Source organism: Heptranchias perlo, chromosome 6, assembly GCF_035084215.1.
Source record: "Heptranchias perlo isolate sHepPer1 chromosome 6, sHepPer1.hap1, whole genome shotgun sequence".
Taxonomy (NCBI): domain Eukaryota; kingdom Metazoa; phylum Chordata; class Chondrichthyes; order Hexanchiformes; family Hexanchidae; genus Heptranchias; species Heptranchias perlo.
In genome coordinates this window covers 30,187,847-30,210,256 of record NC_090330.1, presented here as the reverse complement: position 1 = coordinate 30,210,256, position 22,410 = coordinate 30,187,847, and the positions used below count along the sequence as shown (strand labels likewise).

General features: G+C 38.2%; 1 protein-coding gene across 2 annotated transcripts in view; it reads left to right on the top strand.

Moving 5' to 3' along the window:
* cdk8 (cyclin dependent kinase 8) overlaps nt 1-8,629 on the top strand; it is a 113,821-nt gene extending 105,192 nt beyond the window's left edge. The window contains exons 9-13 of one of the 2 annotated variants that reach the window (XM_067986020.1): nt 1,845-1,917; nt 3,753-3,850; nt 4,987-5,065; nt 5,485-5,640; nt 6,563-8,629. In XM_067986020.1, coding sequence (XP_067842121.1) covers nt 1,845-1,917; nt 3,753-3,850; nt 4,987-5,065; nt 5,485-5,640; nt 6,563-6,688 — 532 coding nt within the window. In that variant the 3' untranslated portion in view covers nt 6,689-8,629. Of the gene's footprint in view, nt 1-1,844; nt 1,918-3,752; nt 3,851-4,986; nt 5,066-5,481; nt 5,641-6,562 lie in introns of both variants that reach the window. The other variant, XM_067986019.1, reaches the window with a different exon arrangement.
* Nucleotides 8,630-22,410: the final 13,781 nt, after the last annotated feature.

The following is a 22,410-nucleotide window of genomic DNA, read 5'->3' as shown; positions in this document are numbered from 1 at the left end:
CAGTCTGGATTAAGTTTGTCTTGAATATACTGTGACATTGATTAATTGTCTGGTGATGCATGTTATATTTTCCTATCATTTTGTTTTTCCTCGGATGCTATGACTGTTAGTAATCAAAATCTTGACTGGCTTCTTGTATGCTTCAGGCAGAGCCAGAAAACATAGACAAGTTTCTGAGCATGCAATGTCAAGTTGTTTTGAGGGTAGTATCTTTCTTAAAAGAACTTTTTTGTCCTGATACTTCATAATATTACACAGAAAAGACTTATAAACGAAGGAAAAGACACTTCATTTTTGTCACAGAAGTGCCACTATGCTGCTGATCACAGAGCCATTGCATGCTAAGTGAACAGAATCTAGGACATTAGCTAATCTAGCCAGCTGTTTGTTCATTTTGTAATAAAATTTAGGCAAGCTTCACTAAACAGTTTTTAGAATTTATTTAATTATGTTTTTCTTCAAGAAATACTGAGAAAAGTTGAAGCTGATTCTACTTGTGCTTTGGCCATGTTATAGGCTAATATGCATTGGGATTTCTTGACACCATTCACTATGTAGTTCCATGAAGTAAGATATTACTTTGTTGATCTGAGATCATGAGCACTTTGGCAGTACTGTGTTCTAAGCTGACCTCTCAGTTAATTAACAGAGAAAGCCACTTTTTTTGCTCACAAACTTTTCTTGCCAATTTTCTGCACTTCCCTCTTTTTTCCTTGAAGGCATCGAATCCTCGCTGGGGTATAATTTTAGCAGTGCTGATCACCCTCCAGTATCTCACCCAAGTGGACATTATTCATATCTGATACTTGACAGTCTGAATGGCTCAGCTATTTCCTGGACAAACTTGCTAATCGCTTAGGAGAACCATCCACTTCTGTGCATCTTTGGCTTAATCCATTTGTATTTGAAATTTGAATGATAGGGGAGAACGTTAGACTCTTTTAGTTATGATTTTCTTCAGCCTTAGTATTCAACCGCTGCAGCCAAACTCAGAGTGGTCGCAACTTGGAAATTCCTCTGTGTTAACTTCTTTGTTGTATGTCCATTCTTTTCAGAGGTTGAGCTGTCATCACCTCAAAAGAATGGACATACACTTTTAGATGAGGGCGAATGGAGTGCAGGTGACCATGTATTGATATCTATTTCTATTGATGGAGGAGTAAGTAGTAAGAACTTTCACTGTCTGAAGGGAGGCATAGTTGCAGCATAAGCCAACTATATGGAGGTGAGAGTCATTGTCAGCAGGATAGAATCACAGTGTTATAGCATAGAAACAGACCATTCAGCCCAACAAGTCTGCATCGGTATTTTTCTTCAAATGAGCGTCTAGTCTAGTCCCACTTCCTGCTTGCTCCCCAGCCCTTTAATGTTTCTCTTTTTCAAACAAAAGAATTTATGGACTCTGCTTCAACAATAGTTTGTGGCTGAGAATTCCACTTTCTAAGAACCATTTTTGTAAAGTTTTTTTTTCTAACCTCCCCTATAACATTAAAGTTGAACTCTCATCACTGTCTTATTGACAAGAGGAAACAATATATGGGTTAGGTTTTAAAAGATCTCCCCATTATGTAGTTAAATTATTGCTTGTGACCAAATCTCTTGATTGATCTACATATGAAGTTCTTCACTAATTTCAGTTAGGTTGTCGGATGGCTCTGAGGAGAGCAAATTGTTTGCTAATTAGACAGGGTAAACAATTAGTAGTATTTCTTATTGCATTTGGTCCCTCCACTGCCTGCCCAGAAAAAAATGGGAATTAAAATATGTTGAAATTAAGTTTTTTTTTTCTTTGCAAAAAACAGAGCATTTCAAAGTGCTGACAGCTTGGAATTTATTTCTTCCAGTTATACTAACTGCAGCCTTATCAAGTATATGGAGAAACATAAAGTAAAGCCAGATAGCAAAGCTTTCCATTTGGTAAGTCTTGGCCTTGATATTTTTTGTGCATTGATTGTATACACAGCTATAGAAACAAATCCATATTAATTAATTAAATCTTCACAAATCAAGAAACACTTGCCAACAATCCGGTTACTTAAATGCCTGCTTAATCTGTAAACATGTTGCATAATGCAAACTTAAATTAAAATTGTGGTGAGTTAACTAACAGCATTTATAGTGCAGCCAACTTATTGAATAACCAAATACAAGTACAACTAGCCGGTATATAAGTTAAAACCTTGCTATTTTTCCAGTCAACCTGCAAAATAATGATTAAGAATGAATGCGCTATTCAGGCCAGAGAGAATATAAGTACTGGGCTTCTAAAATATTGCAAAAACATTGGATATGAGTGCACATTCTCCAACAAAGAGGAATTAAATAAAAGTCAGGATGCAGCATGACCTCAGACAAACCTGGAGAGGTTCCATGTGAGATAAATAAAGATGAAGGTCAGTAAGAATAAAAACAAACCGGAAAGCAAGGTCAGAAAATGAGCTAACCATGGTCTATTTAATTAAAATGGGAATATTTATCTTTATTAAGATCTGTTAGACTAAAGCAAAAACAAAATCTGATGCATAGAAAGGGAAAAGAACTCTAAAATAAAACACTTACAATACGCATAACATAGGGAATCACAGATACTTCAAAGTGCATTACAGTGTAGTCAAAAGATTCAGATTACTTCCTAAAACCCCCCCATGGTTGGATTTGTGCTTTAAATTTACATTGAGATGTTTTTAAATATACAGTAAATGCTACAATGAACTTAAAATTAGTTTTCATAGCATTGCAGCGTGGTTTGGCAGGCTGTTTGACATGGAGATTTTTGATGTTCAAGATAAAAGTAGTGTTGCATGACCTGGAACAAAATGTATATCTATGAAGGCAAGACCAGAAGATATTACATCATGTGACAGGATCTGTAATATTTCCAGATACCTTTGCTGAAATCGGTTAAAATATTTAAATATATATTGCACTGAAGCGAGGAGAATAGAAATTAAAACATAAAGGGCAGCCATTCAGCCCATCTAGTAGTGCTAGTTCTTCAACAGGAGTTACCCATTCTAATTCCAATTCCCTTTACTCATATTGCAAAAATGCTTTAATATTTTGATTTTAAATGGTTTCAACATGAGTAAACAAGTAATTTGTCAGAGAAACTTGAGATTTGCATCAATAATTTTTATATTTAAAAAAGCATTAAAATGATTTTGCAGAGCTCTCATCTCTACATGTTCTGACTTAACAACCATATTGCATAAATATCCTTTAAATGTTTAACAGGATAAGAATCTCATGCATGTCAAAACAGAACCTAGTACATGAATATTGACCCTGTCCGTATGCCATACCTGTACCAGCATCATGGGTTTAAATTCAAACCCTGTTTAACATCTGACTGGTTATTTAAAAGCACTCTTACAAAATTCTACTTCAGCATGCGTCAGTGCCTCATTATGTAAGTGACGCTGTTGGTTTAATAATGGCATGTGTAATCTCAGTTGTATAGGGTGTATTGTTCATAAGTAATCCTTAAATCTTTGACTAATGATTTCCTTTACTACTTTCTATTGCGTAGCAGTTGCCTAAGTTATTTCCTGTATATATTTATATGAATATTGGAAAAAGATTGTGAGCATAACACCCGTTTTCATGATTCCCAAAGTCGGCAATTTAGACTGGCTCTACTGGTAGAGGAGGGAGGTTATATGAAAAATGGTGCCATAGTCATCAGTTAATTTTAGTGGTGACCAGTACAATTAATGATATTGTATTTTCTTGTAATCTCTACTTAATTTCAGCTTCAGAAGTTACTCACAATGGACCCAACCAAGAGAATTACCTCAGAACAGGCTATGCAGGACCCCTACTTCCTTGAAGACCCACTCCCTACATCAGAGTATGTTGACTCCTTTTGTTACAAAGACCATTCAAGAATACTTTTAACAACAACTTGTATAGTGCCTTTAATGTAGAATAATATCCCAAGACACTTCACAGATGTATAATCAGAAATAAATGGACATCGAGCCAAAGAAAGAGATAGAAGGAGGAATGACCAAAGACTTGGTCAAAGAGTTGGTTTTTAAAGGAGGAGAGGGAGGTGGAGAGGTGATGGGCTTTAAGCAGGGAATTCTTGAGCATGGGGCATAGGCAGCTGAAGGCACAGCCGCCACGATGGAGCAAATTGTAAGGGGATGCATTAAAGACCAGAGAGGCTGTAGGGATGGAGGAGGTTCCAGAAATAGGGACAGGTGAGGCCACAAAGGGATTTAAACATGATGAGAATTTTAAATTGGAAGCATTGGGAGAATGGGAGCCAACATAAGTCAGCAAGGACATGGGAGATAGCTGAGCGGGACTTGGTGCAGGATGGGATAGGTGCAGCAGAGTTTTGAATGAGCTGAAGTTTACAGAGGATGGTCGGTCAGCCAGGAGAGCAATGGAATAGTGAGGTCTGGAGATGACAGGTGGCAGCACATTCTCTTTAAGTACGCAAGTGTTCATTCCACTTGAACAGTGCATTTAAGTGAAGTAAATGTAATTTTTTAACCATCCTGCAATGAGTTGTACCTATTGAATTATGTAATAAATATAGAAAAACATTTGAAGTGGTTAAATATATGCTGTATTGCATGTGATTGGCAAAGAATATAGACTCACTAACTGGCAAATTAAGGGAGGTTTTGCTCTTGGATCTCTAACTTTCACAGCTCATATTTTTTTTTGCAGTACTAATTTTATTAGTAGCTAACATTTCTATAATATATTGCAGCTTTATATTCCTTTGCCAACAAGGAATTACTAAACTTATATTCGGAACTATTTATTTGGCTCATTATTTATTAGTTTTCTACTGGCAGATAGTAACAGTAGACACTGACTTTTAAATTCTTGAAGGAAATGCTAGTTATAAGACTTGATACTATATTTTTAAATTTCCTTCTGCTGTAGATGTCAGAAAGCCAAGAATGAGATATACAGCTGGGTAGAATTGTGACCTTCAATGTATTCCTATCTTTTTAAATTTTGCAGTGTTTTTGCCGGTTGTCAGATTCCTTATCCAAAACGAGAATTTCTTACAGAAGATGAACCTGATGATAAAGGAGACAAGGTAGGTGTAAAGAACAGAGCACATAGAAAAGTTCCTGCATATCATGGACTCCCTGTAATTAAACACAAATTATGCTGATGTTGTATAATGATCAGTTCTATGGTTCAACTTGTTGGATAAAATTACATTAAAGCAGCAGATGACAAGTAAATGGTAGATTTTTTTTTAGCTGTGGCATATTGTGCTTAAATTAGTTGACTGCTGTGTTTGTATTGAACTGCATCTGTAGTCTATCACATTTATGCTAATTCCTGCCTCAAGTAACAGCTTGTTTTTGATGCAGAAAAGAAGCTTACATAAAAGGGTAATAGCTATTTAAATTGTAGAATTTTGTACACCAGGTCTAGTCGTGATTGTGGATATTGCAATATGCTAGTTCAGATTTTTCTCTCCGTCTTTTTTTTAAACAAATTGAGAAGAACCAACAGCAACAGCAAGGCAATAATCACACTAATGGAGGTGGCCATCCAGGGAACCAAGACAACAGTCACACGCAAGGACCCCCTCTCAAGAAAGTCCGAGTTGTTCCCCCTACCACTACCTCAGGTGGACTTATCATGACCTCAGATTATCAGGTACAGAGCTCATTGTTAAGGGTAACGTGCTTTTTTTAAAAGTTCAAGATGGTTGTAGGCAGTTTTATTTCTAAAATCTATTTTTCCCTAAAAATAGTGGATAAATTCTGACTTGTTTCTTAAAGTGAACTTAAACATTGTAAAGGAATGTTGTATTAATGTAATTTCAGTGTAAAACTTACATTGATATTGTAGACTGTTTAGATTGCCCACAAATATCAAACAAGTCTTGAATGTGTAGTAATTTAAAAAAATATAGTTCTATGCTTTCATTCCTTCACCTCAAATAACCGATTCAATGACATGATTGATTTTCTGGAGTATGAGTGATACATAAATTAAAAAGTAAAAACTTTAAACTCAGCTGAGCAAATTTTTAGATTTTTATATCTCAACATAACTAGATTTGACTAGTTCATTAAATGAGTTTTTTAGATTGTACTTACACTTCTTAATTTTAAAAAGCAAGGTACTAAAAGACACATTGTAACTTTGAAAGAAAAAAGCTGTAAAAATTCACGTTTTTTCCCAAACATTTTACATTCTTTCAAAGTTATGATGTGTCTTTTGGCACCATGCTTTTATAAATAAGGAGCTTCATCAGACCCACAGCATGTTGATTTTCTCCCCCTAATAAAATACATTTTTGTAAATCAACAATCTCTCTTTTTCCATCTGGCTATGTACCAGTATTGCTTTTCCTGAATCAAAAGTGTGACCGGACTGAGTGATAAATTTTTAAGAAGATCCCTATGCACTAAAGAATGAAATTCAGTAAAGAGATATAATATTCATGTTTAACGAACATGAAGATTACAGCATAAAATGGCTTTCAAAACTGTCTATAGTTCACTATAATTCTCGATTTTAAATTATTTTTCAGTGAGAAATAAAAATAAATATTGTCATTTTTCTTTTAAAGCGTTCCAACCCACATGCTGCCTATCAGAATCCTGGACCAAGCACATCACAACCACAAAGCAGCATGGGATATTCAACTACCTCCCAGCAGCCTCCACAGTACTCACACCAGGCACACCGGTACTGAGCTGTAGCAATTCCCAAGCTCAATGCACTCGCTAAGGCTACAGACTGAACATATGGCTGGCATCCTGGGTTATGGCTCAGGTCCCAAGAATGTACTGTATAACCACATTAGCCAAGTTCTTTTGTTTCCACAGATGGAGCAGTGTCTCCATAATATAAAGTACTTGGGTTAGACTTGAAAAGAAAGCTCTAGCACAGTTTGTGTTTATTGACATGCTGCTTCTATAGTTTACTTGACCAGCTTCTTCAGACCAATTATTTTTTTTTCCCTTTATGGTTACAGATTGTAGCAGTTGAAGCTGTGAATGTGCTAGAGCAACCATTTCTAATTTTTGGTGGTGAATGTTCTTGCTGTATAACAATGTTTTACCAATAGCAAGAAAATATCTTCTAATCTGGTACTTGAACAGTTATGTTTAATGGTCAAGATATCCATGATGCAGAATATACGTTAATTGGTACAAATTTCAAGTTTAGGTGCATTTTGTGGTAGGTTACTTCATGTCTATCAGTGTTTTATGTCAAATGTATTTGCAGCACAAGATTTTACTGTATGTAAGCTTCATAATTTATCAACTGATTGTAACCTCCCAAAGACTCCAGCTGGGCAGTTTATGAACTTACATCCACACTGTTCAAACACACCTTCACTTCACCCCATCCCCTTCTATACAATTGACTTGACTTATAAAAGCTGCTACACTTAATTTTACCAACAGTAGATGAACTGTGCTGAGTATTGTATCTATGATCTTTATCCAGACTTTTAAAGGACAATTACTTTGGACAGTGTTCATTTTTTTCTATTGTTGCTGGTTTGTGAGCATGCTTTAGGAGTGGGAAACAAAAAGCATGTGATGTCTCCACGTTTGCAGCTTCAGTTCGGATATTTTGTCATGAATTTGCAAAGCTGACACTGTGTAGTGCATTTCATTTTTGTTGAATCAAGTTTTTTTTTAATGAAAATGTTTGCGCTGTTATTGAGTGTGAGATGTAGGAGAGCCTTAGAATTCATTTTAAAATGTAACATATGTGTACTGTACCATTTTACATGAACGAAGCAAGTATTCTGACAATAAATTTTGAAAACTTATAGTAGTAACTTTACTACAGTTAAAATTTATCAAGTATTTGGGATGACATAGGTGTGTTGAGTGAAAATATCCTTGATTCCAGCTTGCTAAATATCCATTTACATGGATAGCTGGAACCATAAGCACTCTTTTCTGAACTAGTTGTTCTGTGCAGTATCTTTTATTTGGTTTTCCATGCCTAATTGTTTTCATAACTCTTTAAAAGCTTGCAATCTATGCAATAGTCACTTTAACACACATGCTTGCCTGGTGCAAATATTTCTGCAGTCATCGTATTTTTTTCGATGCTTTCATCTGGTGGGCAGTATTATCTTTTTAACCTTCAGTTGCAATACACAAACTGGTTCCTGACACCCCCTTCTGGCCAGTAAAGTAATTCCAGCAAGGGAAAGTTTGATAGGTCACTGGATTAATCTTCATTTGCTTACTAGTTGTTCTTTTAAATAATTTGTTTAAGCATATTTTATTTTCCTTACCCTAAATTAGAAATTTCCAGCATGGTTATATAGTGAGACAACTTTTACTGTGCTAAATCTGAAGCAAAATAAACAAATTTTCTGCAATTTTATTCATTGGCAACTCGCTCATTGCCGCAATAACCAAAAATTCTTTTTTTTAAGGGATATTGATTGAAACTTAATTGAAGAGATACAGAAAGTTTACTTATCACAAACCTTTAAAGTTTCAGTCTTATAATTTCACCTTCTGGATGCCTCTTAGTGGGTCAGTCAAGGAGCAGCATTGATGGTATCTGTGGACTGAAGACGGCATGGATGTGGGAATAAAAAATAAAATGTTAAATATTTGTAAAAAAAAAATTGTGCACAGAATAAAATTATATAAATACATTTTTTCATTTTTGTTTACAATTCTTCCTTCATCCCCCTCATTAAAGTGTGAGTTTTGCTTCCACATGTTGCTAGCAGATGAAGGGGGATAATGGCTCAGATGCTCCACTGAAGCTAGTTCTTAACTTTACTGACATTGAAGCTTGTCAAAGTTCACACACACAAACTTTCTGAATATCAGAACTATGAAGGTCTCTACCTGAGAGAAACTTTGAATAGCCACCGTCTAATAGGATTCTGGAATGAATATTGCTGTCTCCTCACTGTTTTCAAGGACTCTGTCTCCGAAAACTTTTATTAGCCATAACTAATTGGATTCTGGAAGGGATATTGCTATGTCTGGTCAGAGCAAAGTGTAACTGTACTTGACTACTAAACTGAATTCCACCCACTCCAGCATTATGTTATTTCATGCTGTTTGCAAGTTGAAATGTTGTATAATTGGCAAAAGAACCAGAGGGAAGATGAGGAGAATTCTTGTTTCGCAGCGAGTTATGATGATCTGGATTGCACTGCCTGAATGGATGGTGGAGGCAGATTCAATAGTAACTTTCAAAAGGGAATTGGATATATACTTGAAAAGGAAAAAAAATGCAGGGCTATGGGGAAAGAGCAGGAGAATGGGACTAATTGGATATCTCTTTCAAAGAGCCAGCACAGGCTTGATGGGCTGAATGGCCTCCTTCTTTGCTGTATGATTCTATGATTACCAATCAATGCAATTTCATGCTCCCCTCAAAGTATATTCAAACAAATTATATAGATACATATTTCAGGGCTGATTAATGAATTCTGTGGAGAGGCTAATGGCAAGAAGGAATATATTGCTTATTCGAAACTGCTGCAAAAATTCCATTATGCCAGCACTAAATCAATCTTTTTAATTCAAATCTACTGCCATTAACTTTACTAGCATATATATTACCATTATTTTTAACCATAAATTGTGGAAATAAAAATAAACTGTACAAATGTATTTATTTTATGTCACACCACCATTGTAGATTGAAGTCAATATAGTGTGAATGATTTTCACACAAGATTCCATTTCTGAAATATACCAAGTTTCTAAAGGAAAAATTGGGCCAATGTATTCAGTCTCTATTTGAATGGAAAGGCCTGGTGAAAATTATAAAATTGTGTTGCATGAATTAGGCTTTTGTTTTCATTCTCTTGGTACAAATGATGCATGTCCCTTTTTGAATAGGCAGGTTCTGTTATCAGACAGGATATTTTTCCGTGCCTGTGAGTAAATACATTGCTGGCTTAAAACAGATTTATTTTGACAAATAGGATTAAGAGCTACAGTAGGTGCAGGAAAACTGTTGGATGCATTTCAGAAGTACTGTTTGATTAACAGCCTCCTATAACTTCAGTTGTTTAAAGCATTTTTTCTCAGTTTTTTAAGGGGTAGAGAGATTTAATTATATTTTGTTAATCAGAACTTGAGTGGCATAAATATTCTTTTCTATTTTAGAAATACTTTATATTTCTCACAAACTAATTTTTTTTATTCGTTCATGGGATGTGGACGTCGCTGGCGAGACCAGCATTTATTGCCCATCCTTAATTGCCCTTAAGAAGGTAGTGGTGAGCCGCCTTCTTGAACCGCTGCAGTCCGTGTGGTGAAGGTTCTCCCACAGTGCTGTTAGGAAGGGAGTTCCAGGATTTTGACCCAGCGACGATGAAGGAACGGCAATATGTTTCCAAGTCGGGATGGTGTGTGACTTGGAGGGGGACGTGCAGGTGGTGTTCCCATGTGCCTGCTGCTCTTGTCCTTCTAGGTGGTAGAGGTTGCGGGTTTGAGAGGTGCCGTCGAAGAAGCCTTGACGAGTTGCTGCAGTGCATCCTGTGGATGGTACACGCTACAGCCACTGTGTGCCGGTGGTGAAGGGAGTGAATGTTTAGGGTGGTGGATGGGGTGCCAATCAAGCGGGTTGCTTTGTCCTGGATGGTGTCGAGCTTCTTGAGTGTTGTTGGAGCTGCACTCATCCAGGCAAGTGGAGAGTATTCCATCACACTCCTGACTTGTGCCTTGTAGGTGGTGGAAAGGCTTTGGGGAGTCGGGTGGTGAGTCACTCGCCGCAGAATACCCAGCCTCTGACCTGCTCTTGTAGCCACAGTATTTATATGGCTGGTCCAGTTAAGTTTCTGGTCAATGGTGACCCCCCAGGATGTTGATGGTGGGGGATTCGGCTATGGTAATGCTGTTGAATGTCAAGGGGAGATGGTTAGACTCTTTCTTGTTGGAGATGGTCATTGCCTGGCACTTGTCTGGCGCAAATGTTACTTGCCACTTATGAGCCTAAGCCTGGATGTTGTCCAGGTCTTGCTGCATGCGAGCTCGGACTGCTTCATTATTTGAGGAGTTGTGAATGGAACTGAACACTGTGCAATCATCAACGAACATCCCCATTTCTGACCTTTATGATAGAGGGAAGGTCATTGATGAAGCAGCTGAAGATGGTTGGGCCTAAGACACTGCCCTGAGGAACTCCTGCAGCAATGTCCTGGGGCTGAGATGATTGGCCTCTAACAAACCACCACCATCTTCCTTTGTGCTCGGTATGACTCCAGCCATTGGAGAGTTTTCCCCCTGATTCCCATTGACTTCAATTTTACTAGGGTTCCTTGGTGCCACACTCGGTCAAATGCTGCCTTGATGTCAAGGGCAGTCACTCTCACCTCACCTCTGGAATTCAGCTCTTTTGTCCATGTTTGCATCTTGGCTGTAATGAGGTCTGGAGCCGAGTGGTCCTGGCGGAACCCAAACTGAGCATCAGTGAGCAGGTTATTGGTGAATAAGTGCCACTTGATAGCACTGTCGACGACACCTTCCATCACTTTGCTGATGATTGAGAGTAGACTGATGGGGCGGTAATTGGCCGGATAGGATTTGTCCTGCTTTTTGTGGACAGGACATACCTGGGCAATTTTCCACATTGTCGGGTAGATGCCAGTGTTGTATTTAAAATAGTTAATCAAAATTTATGCAATTACTTGTCTGGAAATTGATGTTTGTTGAAGTATAAAAGAATTACATGGGGTTGTTCTAACATTGGAGTATGTAAGATATAGGCCTAATGCTCATGGTTCCATTCATAGAGAGTTCCCAATCTTAGTACTTGTGGGGGAGGCAGTGAGAAGATATTAGGCATTTCCTAATGTCCAAAATTCACCCTGGGTTGCTTTTGAATGTGCTTATCAGAGGTTAGGGAAGGAGTAACCTGGCCCCTCTCTTCACAGTGGAATGGCACCTGATGTGTAGAAATCCAGAAGGAGACTAGAAAAATTGATTCAAAAAATGGGTAAAGAAATCCAGTGAAAAAAGATCTCACATTTTCTAAAACGTTTTTGAGAAAAGTCAGAATAATTGATTATCTAAGTCAGATAATGAATTGAGAGGACTAAAAATAAAACTTGTAGCTCTAGTGCTCATTTTTATTTGGCTGATTAACAGCAGCCTTTGTGATAACAACATGGAACCAACTTCCTCTGAAAACCCTTGAATTGAATATGTATTTTGCTGTGACTAAAGCTTTGAAGAATATGATTTCTTGGAAGGTAATGCTATGCAGAGTTTATCACAGTATTCATTTCAACTCTATGCGATTTAGGGTAGCACAATATTGGCACTTTAGAAAATAGAAGATATCTCTCCTTGTAATAAGCTTATTTTACAGCCAAAGTTAGGTCATGTGCTCATCAGATAAGTTCACAGAAAGTGATTTGGAATTATTTAAACTTTACTTGCCTCATTCTTCATGAGGGTGACTTGCCTTGCAAAAAAAAAATCCAAACTTCTGATGAGAATGCAGCCAAGTAGCCAGACTTCTGCTTTGATTTTTTTTTCATGGGAGCTGATGAGTCGAAGAACTTGCCCCCTAATGTTCTGCATTACAGTTGGGCTGGAACATGGACTCTAGTTGGTTGTGTATGAATACTTTTAAGGTGCTGGATGATAAAGAAGAATGTTGATTAATGGTAACAAAATTAATTCTACCAGGCATGTATAGTCAACAGTTGATAAGAATGACAAAGATCTAAGGCTGCAGTTCAGAACAAAGCCTTGTCCTTGTGTACAACAGGATGGAAGATGCCAAAAGTTTGAATCTCAATTTCAGTGGTAGTCTCTCACCTTTCAGAGGTGTAAGAAATAACAGCACCTGCCATGCGATGTTCTGAAACGGTTTATTACGGATCTTTATTTCCGGAATAGGTTGAAGTGGGAGAGTTCTTTTGTGGGGTTGACAATCAGGTGTTTGGGACATTAGTATTGAACTCTTTTCAGTGTGCCTCAGGCTTAAATAAGGATGCTTCAACAGTATTAGCTCGATCCAAAAAAGCCTTGCAAGACTTCAGGTGTGTCTTTGGAAGATTTTGGAGGTCCTCATGAATTGGTAAATTCAGATTAGCCATGGTTTGATTGTACTCACCAGCCCGCTCCGGATGTTTGGTGGGGGTAAATGTGCCACAGTGGGAATCATAGAATGGGTGCTGATTTTAGTGTTCCGGTTACGATTCGCATCGCAGCATTAAGCTGTTCATCCAGAGGTTTGGTATGTGAACTATCCATTCAGACTGGTGTGTAATATTCAGCAGTCACATATACCAGTCGCTCTTTGAAGTGTGTGCGTGCATCGGCACCCCACGTTGTGATAGTGTTTTTGATTGAGGCTGGTCCTTGCTTTACCTTTTTTCAAGTCTTTTCCAGATGAACTTTAAACATCTGGCTTCTGTCTAAGGTTACACCCCAGTACTTCGGATAGGGCTCATTTTGGCTTCAAAGGGTAACATTAAGTGGTTAATTGGCAGCTTTGTTGCTTAGGTGAAAAGCTGTTACCAAGGTTTTAGAATCATTGGGTCAGAACTGCCCGTATTGAAAGTATTCCACCATTAACTTCAGGTTAATAGAGAGGGCTTGCCTGTAGTGGTGAGGTCTCTTTACCCTGTGTTGCAAGGGCAGTAGTGTCAGCATAAATGAACTTGTGCAAAGTTGTGTCAAGTAAGCCACTAATAGAGATGTTGAATAGTAAAACACACCTCCTTGGGGTGGACCATGATTGAGGCTACTGATCTGCTCATTCAAAAGGATGCGCTATCTTCGGTTGCTCAACATTGTGGCCAGGAGTCATATAGTGCTATGGTATTTCATGAGCCTTGATGTCTTAAGCAATAGCTTGTATCACCATCCTGTGTTGTATACAGTGGATAAGTCTATCAGCACTGTTCCAGTTTTCAGATTGGGCTGGAAGCTAGCCTCAGTGTGACTCGTAAGGGTGAGAACCTGATCACAGCAACTTTGTCCCGATCTGAAACCAGCCTGTTCCTTTGGCATGATAGCATCAAAGATAAAGGTGAGAAGGGCCAGTGTAACCCTCTCCATTAACTTGCGAGTTTTGTAAAGGAGTGATATCTAGTGGTATGATTTGACGGTATCCCATGCTTGAGAAGGGCAATGATCATTGCTTAACGTCAAAATTGTGGGTTCAAACCCCACTCCAGAGACTTGAGCACATAACCTTGGCTAGATATTTCAATGTAGGTACTGAGGAAGTGCCATCTTTCAGATGAGATATTAAACCAGCCCCTGTTTGTCCTCACAGGTGGATGTAAAAGATACAATGCACTATTTGAAGAAAAGTAGGTGAGTTCTCATGGTGTTCTGGCAAATATTTATCCCTCAACTAACATCACTAAATCAGGTTATCTGGTCATTAATTTCATTGCTGTTTGTGGAACCTTGTGTGCAAACTGGCTGCTGCGGTTTTCTACATTACAACAGTGGCAACACTTCAAAAGTACTTTAGGAAGTCCTGAGGTTGTGAAAGCCACTATATAAATGGGAGTTCTTTTATTATCAGTGTACAGGAATAAAATATGACCTCAACTAAAGTAATTTGCTATGCCTCCAGACAATTTAACGATATATTAAATAGATAATCTCTGAAGCATTTGCTGGATTTCAAGAGAGAAAGAACTTAACATCATGCCTTTACTAAAATTGCAAACAATATGGGGAAACATGCTCAATTGAACCTAAACAGGCAGCCTGGGAACTATAAATTGAATCAGCCAAAATTTGTAAGTGGACAGAACACTGGTAGATGAAATTTAATATGGATAATAACTATAAAGAACTGCACATTGGAGAAAATATGGGCAATATACATGTCACCAGACAGAAAGACCAAACGGCCCAGCTAGTCCATGTCGGCATTTACCCTCCATGCGAGCAAATAGTCCTAATCGCATTTATTGCTTTTTCCTTCATTCACCTATCCAATCTAATCTTGAATGTTGACATATGCCAGGAATTTCCTCAGAGCTGTAACTTCACAAAGTGCAGCAGAAACTCCCATTAATATATATAAACAGGGCTTCCACTGCACCTTTGGCGAATTTACAGGGGCGGAACAGGAAAAGCTCGGAGGAAATGCCCGGCCATAGTTTCTGCCTCAACCACTAATCCTTGCATTGAATTCCACAGTCTCACAACTCTATGCAAAGAAGTTGCTCTTGCGCTCTGTTCTAACTCTCATTTAATATTATTCTAGACTCTACTGGCAACAGTTTGCTTCTATCTACCCTGGCACATCCTTAGAAGTGTTTTAAAATATCAATCATATCACACTGTATCGCACGCTTTGCAGCTTAGAATTGGCTATTTTAGTATCATCTGCAAATTTCTACAGCACTTCCTCTAGACCTATATCCAAATCATTACTATACACAGTGAACAGAAGTGGCCCCAGTACTGAACCCTGTGGAACACCACCACCACCACCACCCACATCTAACCACTCCGAAACACTGCTTTTAGCTTCAACTCATTTTTCCCTTCTAACCACTTTGCTATCCTCTTTTACCATCTACTTCCATACCCCTTCATGTTCTCTAATAATTTACCTTGTAGTTCCTTGTCAGGCTTTCCTAAAGTCCATGTACTCCCACCATTACATGCATTGCATTTCCCCCATCTACCTGGATGTCTGTCAACTGAAAGAATTCTATGAGGTTTGTCATGCACTATTATCCCTTTTGAAATCCATGCTGGCTACTTCTATATTTCTCTAGACATGTGGGTAATTTCATCATTAAAGACTCTGAAATGTTCCCTACTACAGATGTTCAGCTAACTGGCCTATAATTACCCAGATTAGCTCTGTGTCCCTTTATAAAAATGGGTACTACATCGGCCACTCTCCAGTCCTCTGGCACACATCCACACCAAATACAGCCCTGAAATATAAGTTTTCTATTAATATTTTACAGCTTTTAGTTTGAAGATGCATGTTTGGTTTTTAATTGGAGCCTTCAGATTTTGAAGAACCTATTCTTTACTGCTAGGTAATGCTAAATATTCTTAATAAATAATTACTACAAAGGCTTCCTTTGTAATGTAGCCTTTGTGTTACTACTGAATGATTTATACTGCACCATTCTGAGAAATGGAAATGCTTTTTTTTCCCATTACAAAGACAAAGAAGAGGTTGAGAATGAAACAATATTACCATAGGTTAATACATCAGAACAAATCATCTTATCATCAGGCTTTCCCAGCATGACAGGCTTACACTGCAGAATAGAGATGTATAGCATCTTTGTTACATGCAGAGGGTCTTCACAATCTTAGATAACGAAGTAGGAAATTCAGGATTTTTGTGGCAGTGCACTGTAATTAGTTCAATCAAAAAAGGTCTATTAAAGGAGTCCCAGCTTATGATTAAACTTTTCTAATGATTTTCTGTAATTTTCCTGTGTATCAGAGAGTGAAAGTGCAGCAAGAGCAGTATAAATGCAATGAGATGGGTAGAATACAAATTAGGATTAAACAAATATACTCCTAATGCATAGGTGAAATTGGTGAAGCATCATGCATTGAAAAGGTTGGTTAGATCCCCAGACCTGATTCATGTGTCTTGGGGCAAAAGGTTGCAGTAAGAAAGCCAATCCATGTGATTTAAGATGGCAAATTGACTCTTCATTTGCATCAATAGTTTAAGAAAACAACATGGGAAAACTGATCTTCAAAAAACTGAAGAAAGCATTGAATGCCATTTCTGAAACTAACAAATGTAATTATACAGAAATATATGGAAAGGATAGGGAAAGCTGCTCAAGGAGTTTCCTATATATTTCCTATTACTCCCTATGCAATGAACTCAATTTTATTTAATTAAATCAATGTTTTACATTGTGCTATATTAAAGAACTCCAGCTGGCCACAATAACCCAAACGTAAAATGCAAATGCACCTAAACCTTTCATTCCTATCTTACATATGATAACCACGTCATTAGCTTTATAAATAGCTGCATAAACGCATTAGGTTGTGAACAATCCTAGCCTTTGAGCTAATCCTTTAATCCTATTTTCTAACATTTACCTAACGATCCTCTATGTTTCATGCGTTTACTCTTACAGGATATCAGCCTTTAATTTGTATTTGTTTCTACATTTTTAAAAACTTTCTATAACTGTATATTTTTAACGTGGTGTCCCTGAATCAGAGATCTTCACATTTCGTGCCAGGGGAGGCAGATACACAACTGCTCTCACATATCTGCCAATACTGTAACTGTAACCAGCCATTGGAGGAATCAGCATAACTGCATCCAATTTTCTTCCACTATGGAGAACCTATGGTGTTCACTGATCACCTGCCTATAATGACACAGCTGAAATGTAGACAAGTTCACATCTTTGGAGTCTACAGTGCAGTATGTCGCAACATCAACGTACCTGACCTACTTCATGATCGAGCCTTCCCTAATTGCAGAACTAGAGCAAGATAACTTCTGTTAAATATATCTGCTTATATGACTGACATCTTTCATGTACAAAAATGAGCTCATTTCATAAAGGAATAATTGCATAATATGAGGTTTCATGTAATCTGAACTAGCTATTCCAAACTTCTCAATTATATGCTGTTTCTTTTCTGCCCTATGTGCTGTTCTAACAATATTAACTTCAAAGTAAACTACTTTAAGTACACATTATACATACATAGGTCTTTCTTGTCATTGCTGACAAAAATATACCCACAGCCTGGAATACGCTGGTGTCATATCACCAGCGTAGTACAGCTTTCAAGACCCCTGCTCTTGCCTATTGCTTCCTGCCCAGAGGGGCTGGATATCGTCATTTAGGTTTTTGGCCTGTCTATTTCTCAGTACAATAACTTAAGAACTTGATTCAACAAAATTCTTTAGCACTAGTTTTATTTTGCCTTAGTAAAGTTCATTCCTATTCTAAACTGCACAATCTTTTTAAAGCAGATGATCCTCTGAGCATTCATTACTTTTGATGAAAATCTAATCCATAGTTCCATAATCTGTGGAGAAAAATGTAATTGCAAGTTTCACTTGATTGGTGTCAGCTTTATATATAGTTCTGTGAGCGTAGTTTGTTACTTGTCTAACCTCCAGCCCATCTGAAGTATTTTGGGTTTCTCCTGTATGGCCTATATGGATTTTTTGAAATGTATTTTATGATATTGCTATAATGATTTGATTTGGCTTTAAACTCCCAAATCCATCAAATATGGAATCCTGACAGTTGTCATCGTAACTTGTAATGTTAATTAGTAAACAATAGGGATTGTTGTGTATAGTTATAACAATGTTACTGACATGAAATGGTTTCTTTACAACACCTAAACAGCTAAGAATGGTTGTCATTCTATTGCCTGCCAGGGGGCTTAGCTAAACATACTTTCAGATGCTTTGGATTCCCATATCAAAAGGGACACATTTCGATCAGAGTGATAACTTTGATTAACAGCTCAGGAGGGCAATTCCCCTGAAGTCTAGACTTCAGGGAAAGGTTGGAGGTCCGTTTTGTGTATGAGTGTTTCTGTTTCTCTCTCTCTCCTTGACAGGTACCAGAGTGATAGATTGAACCCATGCTGCTTGTAACCAAAATACAGAACCGGTTAGGTTGTGATTAGCTATCTCAAAAGTGAGTTTTTGCCAAGAGAATCGGTAGTATTCACGTTTTTGTTATCTTAGGATGTCATTTGAAACCCTGCAGCAATCCAGTTATAATACGTTACTTTGAGGAATATGACCGACCATTCTTGTAATGATAGACCAAAATCCTACCAGCAGCAGAGTATCACTTTCAGGAGATGCGAAAAGAATCAAGAACATCTAGAAAAATTAGTACATATATGGGATTTTTCAGTTTTGTTAGGTTAACGCCTCATTCAATTATCAATATCTGTTAGTGGATTTCTTCCGTTACTGTCGCAACTATGGGTTGTTAATCCATCAACAATAACCCCCGCTTGATTCTAGCCTAGCCTGAGTGGTTATAAAATAGCAAGTTTAATAGACTGACTTACAACAGAGTTGCACTATAGCTGTCTTCAACACTATATTGAACAGTTATTATTATAAATCAACTGTCTACAGATTACATTAATGGCAAGCAATCAATACAACCTGATCTGTCCATTCTTCAGGTTGATCAGACCTGATCTCCACTGACTGCCTGTGGCAACGAACTTCTGACCATCCCCTCTTGAGAGCTCTAACTTTAGGGAGGGAGCATGCCCTATCTTTATACTATTCGGCTGCGTTGTTCTGTATGTAAGCACCGCTGGTCTCATCTCCTGTTCGTAAACCATCCCACTGTGCTGACACTCCAAAAACTACCAAGGATTGTTTAATGTCTTTGTGTTTACATAGCCCTTTCCCCGTTATCAGGTCTTAGTATGTTTATACTAGGTTAGGACTCCCTGTTTCGTAAATCTTACTATTTTTGCACTATTCTAATGCCTCAGCATTCTTTCAATGACCTCTTAGGTTTCTGTAAGTTATTTTCCTCAGAGATGTGGACCTTTGCCCTCCTATTTTTTATGCTTGTTTTAAACCATATTCTTACAATATCCAAAACTCTTCAATTTGGGGTGCTTCTAAAGAAGCTGCAGATGCCCAGGTCTGACTTAAATCTCGGGACTGGGTGTTCTTGGACTATCCTACAGAGTGAAGAGATCCAGTGAATCCTAGAAATGATTTTATATCCAATCTTCTCTTAGACTCACCTGCAGTTCGTTATAAATTGATCCTTAATCTTTGTTTTTTTTTAAATTGAATTTGATTTTAGTTCGAACATTTTCTGGGATGTTGGTGTTTGTATTTTTTTTCAGCACATAGTTGGCAAGCAGTATGATCCTTTGCCACTACTTCTGTCAAGAAGAAATACTTTTAAGTTTCCTGGAAAAAGTTTTCGTAGCACTGCCAACATTTGTGATTTTATTAATGATTTATTGATTTTGCATTCTTAGTTCAATGCCCATGATTTTCTGGATGGGAGGGAAAGTGAGACAATAGGAGCATAAAGGCACCACTACAAACGATTAAAGCTATCCAGTTGTTTGTGTCATGCAAACAAAATTTTACTTCAAATTGACCTGTATGATACAATGCAGAATTACATGTCTCAGAGCTTTTTGAGCACTGAAGCATGTCTGTACTCATTATAAAATAGATGATTATTTAAAGATTTGTTCTACTCAATGGTGCTTTGGAGTGGTAGTATACAGATTCACATCTGCAAATCTCCCTTGTGTTGAGCAAAGACTCTAATTTCTCACAGGGAGAGGAGGTGTAATGGACAGCTGCTCATCACTCATGTGTTTCATAGTGGCCACCTAAGATATGGCAATAGCTCATTGCATAGGCTCCCAGGCTAGGGAGCCTATGGAAAGAAATTGGGATGGATGGGGTGCAGAAAACAGTAACATTTATTTTACAGCTGACATTCTCCCATCATTTAATAGCACCTAAAATACCAGTGCTGTTTATCACAACACACTTAATGGTGAACAATAGAGATGCTTATACTTGAATTAGAATTCTAGTAATGTTAAGTTTGTAATTTTTCTACTGAAGATCATGCTTGTAGACATTACTTTTTATTAGCAAAGCAAATTGCTGTACACTAGACACTTAAAATATTTTTTATGGTATACTGTGGTTTTTAAACAGCCAAGGAGAATAGGAAAAAGTATGCTCATTAATCTGATGACTAGTAACTCAATAGCCCCAATTTTAACTGCCCTACTGGCCGAAATTGGGCGGGAGCGGCAGTTAAAATAATGCGTGTCAGTTAACCCCACTGATCCCACTTCCTTGCTGGCATGTCCACATATTAACCTGCTCTTTTGAGCAGACGAGCAGGAAGGAAGCGGGGTCCTGTTTTAAATATGCATATCAGGTCCGATGATGTCATCAGGACCCGATTTGCAATATTAACCAGAGGTCTGAGCGGGGAACAGTGTCGGCTCCCTCGCAGGCAAAATCTGCTGGGAGCCAGATCCTGGGCAGAAGAGGCCCAGCAGATAAGTTAAAACTTTATTATTCAGGTTTTCTTGCAGACCAGGAGGGTCAGGAGTGATCCTCCAGGCCTCATAAGGAAGCCTTGGGCCTCCTTTGAACTGGCCTCCCCTGCTACCGCTAATGGCATGACCTCCCACCCTCCCTCCCAACCCCCTCAAACATGGTCCCGACCTCCCCCTCACCGACTGCTGGGGACCATCCTCACGCTCCTTGGCTGTGGCTTGCTTGCGTTCCCACCTGCCGGCCAGGCTCTCAATCTGGCCAGTCGTCAGGTGGGAGACTGCAGCAATTTATTTAAATGAGGCCCTGCTGTTAAGATCGGCAGGGCCTCTACGTCCCCGGCGTTAGCGGGTTCTTTGGCCGATTACAACCTCCCCTGCACTCTCCCCGGCTCCCCGTTAATATCGGGGGCCAATCTAGATATTATCTGCCAGAAGATAATAGGCTATGTCTACTGGTTATCTACTGTCTAGAGAGCAGAGCTCAGAGACCTTATATAGCCATGCTGACTCTAGAAATATTTACTCTGAGTGATGTAATAGATTTCATTATGTATAATTCAACTAATGAATAGAGATTTTGCATTACCAGTACCTTTAGAGATATAAGGAATAATGGTTGATAATATTAAGGTAATGCTATTATGTTGAAAGCTAATGTTGCATAGGTTGTTTTTATTCTACACCTATGCTAAAAACATCAATACCAACTCCCTCTAAAAGCACAGATCAAAGAAATCTTTATGCAACAGAAATAAGCCTTCAAATAACAATTAGTTGTCAAAGAGAAACAAATGCTGTTGTGCATACCAAAATGGAGAATTGCTGAGATGTACAAACCAGGCTTCAGATATATACAAGAAAACATTTAATAAGTGGCAGTAACTTTTAGATTAATGTAGCTTTAAAAGCACCTCCTGAGTTAATATAGTATTGATAATCTTTTATAGTGTTCTGCTATATAGACATGAATCATAGAAAGGTTACAGCATGGCAGGAGGCCATTCAGCCCATCGAGTCCACGCCGGCTCTATGCAAGAGCAATCCAGCTAGTCCCACTCCCCCACCCTTTCCCTGTAGCCCTGCAAATATTTTCCTTTCAAGTACTTATCCAGTTCCCTTTTGAAGGCCATGATTGAATTAGCCTCCACCACCCTCTCGGGCAGTGCATTCCAGATCCTAACTACTTGCCATTGTGATTAAGTATGAAAATGTAAAACTTAATAAAATAGATTACAACTTATAATCAGATACACTGTAAATGACCTTGAATAACTAAATGTAGTGACAGCCCAGTAGCCAGAACCTAAAATGGTAGGAATAAGGTAATACCATTCACCCATCCAGGTTACCCCAACAATCAGACCATTTTCTAGGCTCAAACACACCACTTTCACCTCCCCTTGCCTTGGTCTGACAAGCATGCCCATCC